The sequence below is a fragment of the Rosa chinensis genome, chromosome 7 (assembly GCF_002994745.2).
Source record: "Rosa chinensis cultivar Old Blush chromosome 7, RchiOBHm-V2, whole genome shotgun sequence".
Lineage (NCBI taxonomy): Eukaryota > Viridiplantae > Streptophyta > Magnoliopsida > Rosales > Rosaceae > Rosa > Rosa chinensis.
Genome location: NC_037094.1, coordinates 61,598,469 through 61,608,540, shown reverse-complemented (window position 1 = coordinate 61,608,540; position 10,072 = coordinate 61,598,469). Strand labels below are relative to the sequence as shown.

Genomic DNA, 10,072 nt, shown 5'->3' with positions numbered 1-10,072 from the left:
ACTTATGGCCAGAGCCCTACCAAAGGATGACAACTAGCGATGAATTTTGGCTCCTACTTCTTAGTGACCTATAAGCTATTGTTAGGTACCAAAAACAACGGTTATAATCCTCCCGGGAGTGGTTTTTCAAACGAGTAAAGGCAATAGTCGGAACGTTTGACCCAGAACATTAGGGGATGTAAAATCATTCTGGTTAGCTTAACTGCTTATCCACCATTATCACAAACGTCAGAAAAGAAAACAACTTTGTTCTTTTCATTTTTGATGGATGCTTATGTTAGACATTGGTGCTTGGGCCTTCCAAATATAGCAGAGATCTTCATCCAAGGATGACATACAACTCCCAAGGAAAAAAAACTACCTACTGCAATTGAGTGCATTTTATATCGTCAATACACAACCACTACACAAAGAACAGTTCAATAATTCAATAGTACAACTAACAAAATTCAATGCACAATCTAACAGTCAAAAGGTTATATCACTGAAGAGCAGAACAGAGAAATATCCAAACCCGCCAAAAGAGAACAGAGTGCAATGGTTTCATTAGATATCTCACAACTAGATCCAGTGTTTTCCAAGATTCAGTTTCTTCAATCACGAAATGGCACAACAAATAAAGCTTCATTGCATCATATACGAGCAACGTATGAATTGGCGAGAGTAACATATCTTACCCACCGATATGGATTATAAGTTCCAGACTTCTTTGCTATCTGCAAGTATTTTACCTGCACCACACAAACATTTTACCTTAGCACATTCATAGGGAGATGGAGACAAACAACACAGTTGAGCTTCCAATCTTCAGAAAACAACATAAACGGGTCTGAACCCTCCTTTCCTATTACACACAAAGCATGAACTTACAAAGTACCCATCCGTTGCCTATGTCCATCCTGTTCAGACTTCCACAGATAAATTTTTTTTATATTTATTATTATTTTTTTCATCTGGGAAAGGAGCGATCAGGAATTGGGTATAGTGTTGCTAAAGGGGCCATTCATTACACGAATATCTCATCCTAGAGATTTCTTGGTTACAAAAAGCTCATTAGCAAACTAACCCCTCTTCAGAACGAATTTTGGAGAACTCAGATGTTAGACTATTATCAGGGTGCCACATTTTAGATGGAGTCGAGATGTGGGTTGGCATTAGGATACAAGATCTCAACTCCTATACTGACCATATTCATTCAAGTCCAATACAAGTTCTATGAACTTTTAGAGGGAAGTGTTATTCTACTGAACCTAGGTGTAATTGGATTAATATTATTTAAAATTCATGACCTAGTCACAGGGGTTGTATGGAACTTTTATCATGACAGGCTAGCATCCAGACTCAACTCACAGAACATCTGTTAGATAACAGGACATAAATAGCAACAGCATAACAGGAAAGGATTCAACAGGATCCACCCTAACCTAAAACTTGGAAATGTACACAGATTGAATTTGATCATAAAAAGATTCACCACATGTTTTGAACAGTCAAGCATCAAAATTCTGACAATGGCTTACCTGAAGTTTTGAAGAGTTATACATGGGTATCGTGAACGTCATGCTAACTGGACCAGCTTCTTTTGTGATATTTCCTGTATTGAATCTACCATGAGCATTCAAAGGTAATGAAAGCCATTAATGATGATACTAAACTCGTAGTAAATCATACCATGAAATTCCTGTGAAAATGTCAGCCTGGCACGTAGGGTATGTTCGGATCCACCAACAATCTGTTGTGCATTGCACTTATCAGTACAGTAGATGCATTAAATGGAAACAATTGATAGCTTGAAATATACTTGATTTCTCAATTATACAAATACATAAGATAATTGATGAGAAATTATTACCTTCTTTAAACCCCATTCAAGTCTCTTATTTGCTTCCTTGAAATCTGTTGTTTGTCCAACAGCACCTGGTTCCAACTCAAAACTGGCTCTGAAATAACAAAATCATTGAATAAGTGGATATGTATTGACAGTATAATACAGTAGCCAGGCCCGCAAGTTTGACTTGTAATGCTAATAAACTATGAACAGGAAAGGGTCTCCTTATTCATCTATACAGTCTACACCTATTCATACCCTGACAGGAAAGGACCTCTTTATTTTCAAAATGTTTTGGCTATTACTCACAGACAGCCCACCATAATCTACTGCATCTTTTATGAGATATGTCAGAAAAGTTCACAACGTACAGATTTTTTTATCAGTTTATCTAAATAAGTAACCCCTTCCATGTGCAAATTCTCACACATCAAAAGTTTCCCCGTACTCCCCACAAATTCATAGGCTGATGAAATTTAACTATGGATGACTCTAAATAACCTCCTTTCTCACTTCTTTTTTGTCCCTATAACCATATAACATATAGTCATAGTCAAGTATTCTTTGTCATCATATGTCGAATTTGGGGAAATTTGTTGTTTTTCCCTTCAACAAGTTACAGTGAGAAAAGTTTTATATTCATATCAAGACTGGAGTATTGTTGGACATATTTTAAAATCAAGAACAATGGCTAACAAACTTTATTAGACCAAATGCCCAGCAGTAGAATACCAAGGAAACCTATAAGAGGAATTCAGCATGTTATTAATAAACTAGGAAGACACTTTCTTTTCACCATAGCATAGATACAGGGAGCGTATGCAATAATACCTAATACTCTCTGGCCATAAATGGTAAGTAACACATTACCTCATAGTATATTTAGGTAGTGGCATTTGTACAGAAATGGTGTTTGCAGTAATGTTTGATGGGAATTCAGCATATAGTTTCAGAATCACTTCAGCCTACATTAGACATTCCAAATTGTTATTTCCGAGCTGAATTAAATGATATTTTCATGAAATTGAACAATAGCAATGTCGAAAAGGAATACATATTCCAGAAAGGCCCTCATAGGGTAGACCCATTCACTAAATCTCTTGATCAAAGTCTACTTTGTAATGAATATATATGTTTGTGAAGTTCACCATCTAAAAGTAAAAAACAGTATTCACCTTAAGCGATCCTGCTTCTTCAATCAGAGCATTAATACGAAAAGGAGGCTTGAACTCCTGAGTCATACGGTAGTTCATGACAGGAAACTCGCCATCTGGGGGTACCTGTCATTAGTAGCATGGAGCAAACATTTAATTTCTTAATGTCGAAAAATTAAAATTAACAAGAATAACTCATTTTCACTTACCAGAGTAAGAGTTTTGTCTACATCAAAATTATCAAGACGCACAGATTCATGAAAATTGCAGTCATCAAGTATCACTGCCCCCGACCCAAATGAACTCCTGTAGTCTGTAATAGAAAGCATAATTTGAGAACGTCAAAGGATGAGACAAGAATCAATTTCATTAGTAAACCAAGAAAAGTTAGGTGGAAAAATTATTGTAGATGATTGGAGGCACTTATATTACAACTTGAAAAATAGGGGGAAAAGATGAGAGAGAGAATATATTTTTTTCTTTGGAGAAAGAATATTATTAATCAGGCAACTATCACAAAAAAAATTGTTTGCTCTAAGAACTATATATCATTTTTTTCAATTTCAAGTCTTCACACTTTATCATAATGCCACCACAACTTTACAGCACCACATGCATGAAAGTAGTAATGTCCAAAAAGATAGGTGGACAACATAATTTCAGTCTGGTCACATGTTAGAGAAGAGCCGATGTTCCACCTCTTCCAATGCCGAGGTCCTCATTAAGAGCTAATCGGATTTCTGGATTACCAGTGAGATAGCTCTTCATTTGAATGGTACCATCAATCTCAGAAGTCAAAATGTACCCCTGTATAATGACAACAGATTGATAGTATAATATTAGTGATGGATAAATGGCAATATAGTACTCCACTGTATTTATCTAATAAATATTATATGTTTGTTTAAAATACTTAAAGAGTGAAGTCTAAAGATTATCCATTATAGTTCATGTGCTACAGGCTTATTTAAAAGAAAGACTGATGCAGTGGCACTCGGCTGGTTGGTAACCTGTGGAAGCTCAAGGCTAAGGCTACAGGGCATAGACTTAAAAGAGGACCCAAGTAGACATTCGTGCCCCAAAATGATTTAGTACGGTATTAGTATTTATCTAATGTTCAGCTCTTAAAAGTCATAGCTAGCGGACATGGTCTATATTATAAATCTTAATTTGCAAAAATTTAACACCTAGTACTACTAAGGAAAAGTAAAAAGATAATGGATTGTTATTTTTTTTTTCTATGCTAGTGAGTGAATTGTTAAATTATCAACAAAAATGACAGCTATTTAGCTTAATGCAGGATTTCCATGTCTAATCCATCTCCCTGTCCTTTCCTTCGTCTCACTAGCTCCTCTCCTTAGAAACAACAAATTTTTGTCTTATCATACACCATTCATAATAAGACCTGAATTTTTACTCTGAATTCCATAACCCTATGCTAAAGCGCTAGTCCATTCTTCCACAAACTTGCAGTAAGATAGCATCAAGACGTTCATACTAAAGCACGTAGTAAGCCATCAGTTTTTCCCTATTATATACTTAGTGATCATATAAAATTCAGGAAAAAACGGTTAAACATAAAAATAAATTGAAGACACAAATACTCACGCTAGAGCTGAAAGTAACACTGATCTTCTCAATTATGTCCACAAAAATTTCCTCCCTCTTCCTACCCCCAGGCTCATTAGCAACAACAGATTTTGTGACAGCTGTTCCAGGCATTCTCTTTGTCCCTTGCTGCATGCATAAATTTTGGGGATCAACAAAAAAGGTGCCACTACTCCAAAAGAAATATAATCTCCAACAATTCACCATGTATTTGATGATGTAAATAATCAATAGATGACATCATACCATAAAAAGGCCTGTAGATCCAAGAGATGATAAACGTGCAGCATCAATAACAATTGGCTCATTAAATATATAAGATTTCAACAGTTCAGTTGATGTTGTTTGCACAAAGCCGAAATCCTGACAGGAAAAGACCACAGTCAACTCACATGTAAGTCGCACAATTCCAAACTCCATAGATCATCATATATCAGAAAGCATTTATAACTTGATTGCAATTATCAAGTGTATCAACTTATTTAGACAACAAAGCTTATAACACTTCTCAAAATAAAGACCAGGTACAGTCCCATCTGAATGAACCAATTGAATTATATCTGCTATACTTTGGTTTGAACAACTGTAATTAAAACCGTCCTTCGGAAGACCAATAATTTGGATAATGGTATAGCAACCATAGCAACCATCAGGCAAAAAAGAAAATAAGAAAAGAAAGATCCCCGACCAATGATACTTAATAGTGAGGTAGCAGGAATTTATATATAACTTAAGTATATACTACCAAATTATGTTGAAGAAATGAAAAGTATGAAAGGAACTCACTATGACTTCATCAAGCAACTCATAGACAAGCACAAAATTCTTCCTGATAGAATCCTCATTGAGAACTCCAACATAATCTTTGATGACACGGGCAATTCTTTGTAGAAGTTCCAAGACAATTGATGGCGATACATTAGCTCTTGTAGTTGCAACAAACAAAAGTCCAACGACCTTCACATGAAAGTAGTTGACGCCGTCTACGTTCTATTGATTGAGAAACGAAAAAATTTCAAAGACGCGAGTCAGCATAATAAACCAGATTGACATACAGAATCACATAACATAAATCACACGCATATCACACAAATTTCTAAAGCTTTTTTACTCGGGAAAAAAAAAAAAAACGTAGAGACAATGCAAGTTACATTCCTCAGTAAGATAATACCTACAAAGACAGGTGGTGCTTCCTCTTGCCCATCTTCTTTCCAGAACTTCACTTTCCTGAAAAATATCTCTGCACTGCCTTTCGGCACTTCGCCGCGATCTGCACCACCAAAGTAAGTCATGCATCAACAAACATCCTCCATTCCCGAACACAATCAGAGCATAAGAACAACAAGAACGCACATTCAAGCCAATCAAACAACACTATTAGATTTCCGGTGTTTATGTTTCTCTATTTCTCACCACACCCGATCTCAAAGCTCAAACAAAGCATCGAATTGCTAGAAAATAAAGCTCAAGATCTTGCTTTTATAAACGAAATCTGATAAGTGCGTGCAATCAAAGAAGCAGAGCAGAAAAGAATAGTGATTTAGAGATGAATTGAATTACAGAAAGCAAAAAAGTGATCTAAATCAAGATTGAAGCACTGAGTCGGCGATCAATTCAGATCGGGAAGTAGCAGAAGAAAAAAATGGAAATAGAAAAAGGATGAGTAGAGAAAGACTGACAGTCGCGGAAGACGATATTGTCGCCACGCTGGGAGAGCACGAAGAACTGCGAGATCATGGCTCTCACTCTTCTTCTGTCCGAAATTCGGGTTTTCGTTCCTTCTTTCTCACCCTCCGTTTATTTTCTTCTTATATAACTATATTCATCATCTTTTTTTTTTTTTTCTCAATAGAAAATAATATGGGTTTTGGTAGAAAAAAAATTAAATGTCCATTATATCCTCCGTTGTTTTTTCTTTGGACTGTAGATAATGTAGAAAATTACATGTAAGTGTCATTTTGAAACTTTAATTAGTTATAAGGCCACTTAAGTTTTCTTGTACATATAAGGCCACTTCTATCTTCAAATTATTTTGTCTATGATAATTGTGCCCTTCCACCATTTCTGACCTCTCAATTTATAATATCTCTCTGGTTTAAAAAAAGAAAAAAGAAAAATCTCTCTCTCTCTCTCTCTCTCTCTCTCTCTCTCTCTCTCTCTCTCTCTCTCTCTCTCTCTCTCTCTCTCTCAAATCAAGATGCTGTTGCAGACCTCAGAGGACGTCGGCGACGACCTGGAGGCATGGCGCGACTATCCCTCACAAACCAAATCGATGTCGTTGCAGACCTCACGAGATCGCCGGAGACGACTTAGAAGTAAGGTGCAACCGAAACGATGTCGTTGCATACCTCACAATCGTCGGTGACGATTTGAAGGCATGGCCCGACTACACGACAAAGTCATCACAGTCTCTGGCTCTTCGACGAGGCCCTCCACTGCCGTTATCGCCTCTTACTCCGCCTCACCTGCATCAGAACCCTAAATGAGGACTTCTTCTCCAGTAACAACGACAAGGCCCTCGGCTTCTTCATCCCCAATTGAAAATCCCAACCGGAAAGTCTCTCCGGCTCTTCGAGATGGCCTATAGATTGGACGATGGCTACGACTACCTCGTCCAAGTTCATCGGTGATTCCGGCGTCAGCAAATCCAACCTCTTGTCCAAGTTCATGCGCAACGAGTTCAACCTCGAGTCCATATCCACCATCGGCATTGAGTTCGCCACTCGGAGCATCCACGTCGATGATAAGATCGTCAAGGCCTAGATTTGGGACACAGTCGGCCAAGAAAGGTGATAAGCCTTTCAATTCCATTCGTAATTGTCATTGGATTTGGTTTGGTTAGTTTATCTGGATTTAGTGAATTGAATCGAGATCTATGACGTCCAAGTCTCAGCCTCATTGTATGATCTTGAATTATTAAGCATTACGTATTTTGGAAATGAGGAATTCTAATGTCTATAACTATGAAAAGTTTAATCCAATGATGGATTCTAAGGTCCTCTATCACCGTTTTTTATTATTTTGTTGTGAAGGAGATGGAGTCAAATGGCCACCATTCTGATTTTGTCTTTGATTTTTGGTGTTGTTGCAATTGCAAAGCTTTTGTTTTGTATAGACCTTTTTTTCTTTTTGTCAGTGTTTTGTACAGCTTTTAATTGCTTCTTCTAATCGGGGAGGGGACATATGAAGTCTTGGTATTGCTTGTGTTGTGATGTATTTTGATTGATGAATAATGAACCATTTCTTGTATGTTATTTGTTGCAGTTAGTAACTCTCTATAATTGTTATAGCAGCTTTTCAACATAGTGATAGTATCTTTCTATATCTATGTTAGTATCTTTTCAACATGATGTCAATAGCTTCTATTTTCATTTTCATTATTTCAAGTTAGCAGCTCCGTGTAATTGTTCTAGTGGCATTTCAATATAGTGATAGTAGCTTTATGTGTCTATGTTAGTATATTTTCAAGCTAATGTCAATAGTTTTTTTTTTTTTCAAATCAGTAGCTCTCTATAACTATTATAGTGGTTTTTCATCATAGTGATCGTAGCTTTCTGTACCTATGTTAGTAGCTCTCTAATGTTAGTGAGAGTAACTCGTTGGTGTTGGTGACAGTAACTTTTGTTGTTGGTGAAAGTAACTTTTGGTGTTGGTGAAAGTAGTACTGTTGGTGAGAGTAGTTTTCTGGTGTTGGTAAGAGTAGCATTTGTTGCTGATGAGAGTAGCTTTTGATATTGGTGACAATATCTTTTGTTGGTGGGGATAGTAGTTTTTTGTTTTGGGGAGCATAGGTTTTTTGGTAAGGAGTAGCTTTTGTTGTTGGTGATAGTAGCTTTTGTTATCTCGCCGGAGGTTGCTGAAAATCTCATCATAGTAGCTTTTGGTGCTAGCTACAGTAGCTTTTGGTGTTACTGACAGTAGCTTTTGTGGTAGCCGGAGGTCTGCCAGAGACCCGCCAGAGTTGACCGGAGACCTTGTCGGAGAGGAGAGAGAGAATGATTGTTGATTTTATACTCTAGTGACATTTATGTAAATATGTTGGTTTTTAATATCCAAAATATAACACTTTTTTTAATCTAGTGGCCTTATGAGGAAAAAAAAATTAGTTTGTGGCCTTATGGTTAAAAAAACATTCAAATTAAGATGCATTTATATGTAATTAACTCTAGATAATGTGTTCGCGCTTTGCTGCGGGTCTTATAGTTGATTAATTTAGCTATATTTATGTATTGTAATTAGGTTGCTTAAAGTTGCAAAAATATGGGGGAATTCTTGGGGGATTCTTTTTCTTCCTTTCCAGATTTTGTATTGGACGCATGGAAACTTTCACATATACCAGCTTCTCAAATTCTACAAACCCCATGCTTCATGAGGAAGAGAGTTTAGGGTTAAGATTTTGGTGCTCTCTTGTCTGATATGAAATTATTATGGTCAAAAGTCATGCAACAACGAAGAGCAAGAGAACGAGAAACGAAAGCAACTAGAGCGGCGGAAGGTGACAACACAGGGCAAAGGAGAGGGTAAATGAGGCGTGGAGGCTACTGACGACCAACAAACTGGATACATAAAACAGGGAAAGAAAACAACCTAGGATAGAAAGATAAATTCTGTACAAATAGAGGGGCAAAATCATCTCATCACTATTCATTGAACAATAATGAACAGTGTTTTAGAGTTTGCCTTTTAGTATAGAGTATAATTTTAACAAATTTTGCTTGAGGGGAGATAACCTTGGGGACTCCGACATCTACGGTTGCCGGATTGAAGATTGGGGACTGTTGTTTGGTGAGTTATTGGACATTTTCTACGGAGGAGCCACCAATTGATTGGATGGCGGTGAAAACTGAAGGAAGCTGGTGTTTTTTAATGTGCAAATTAGAGTAATCTGACTCTGATTTGGGTCAGATCGGTGTGAGCAGTTGTACATGCATTTTTTTAGGCTCTTTGTAACTTCCAATTTGTGGCCCATTATAGGTTGTGTATTAAGCTGGTTCTAATAATGCCTCATGTTTAACAAAATTTTATTATTATTATCAGTATTAATCTATACTATTATTAAGAGAATAGAGCTTGCTCTCCAAAACTGAATTTTTTTACCAATTTAACCTTTATATATTAAAAAACTATGAAATATAATTAATCAATAAGGATAATATGGTAAATTGTAATATAGAAAAAAAAATAAAAAACAAAAAATATGGTAGTTGTACGAGAAGTTTTTCCACTGCCTTTAACTTCTCTCCACACACATAGTGGATAGGCCCTGCTAGTTATTAATTAAGCCAATAAGGCTTAAGGTTAAATTTTCTAAAACCCATAGAATACCCCTCTCTATATATAACTCTATCACAAATGGATTAAATAAAAGAAGGGCAAAATTGTATCTGTGGTGGAAAAGAAGAGTATAAACGGGAGTAAACGTTCAGTTGAACAACAAAGAAACCCAAACTGATTGCAGTTATTATCCTACTGCCTTATCTTT

At 36.5% G+C, this 10,072-nt stretch overlaps 1 protein-coding gene across 1 annotated transcript; it reads right to left on the bottom strand.

The window, feature by feature from the left end:
- Positions 1-348: 348 nt before the first annotated feature.
- On the bottom strand, positions 349-6,427 carry LOC112180044 (AP-4 complex subunit mu). Its single transcript, XM_024318544.2, has 13 exons — positions 6,270-6,427; positions 5,766-5,860; positions 5,377-5,580; positions 4,837-4,953; positions 4,591-4,719; positions 3,681-3,789; positions 3,192-3,295; positions 3,004-3,108; positions 2,699-2,793; positions 1,853-1,940; positions 1,672-1,732; positions 1,521-1,594; positions 349-731 (listed from the first exon to the last, which is right to left on the bottom strand). Exons 1-13 carry the CDS (start codon positions 6,325-6,327, stop codon positions 633-635), a joined length of 1,338 nt encoding a protein of 445 aa, XP_024174312.1. The 5' UTR covers positions 6,328-6,427; the 3' UTR covers positions 349-632.
- Between the last annotated feature and the right edge of the window lie 3,645 nt (positions 6,428-10,072).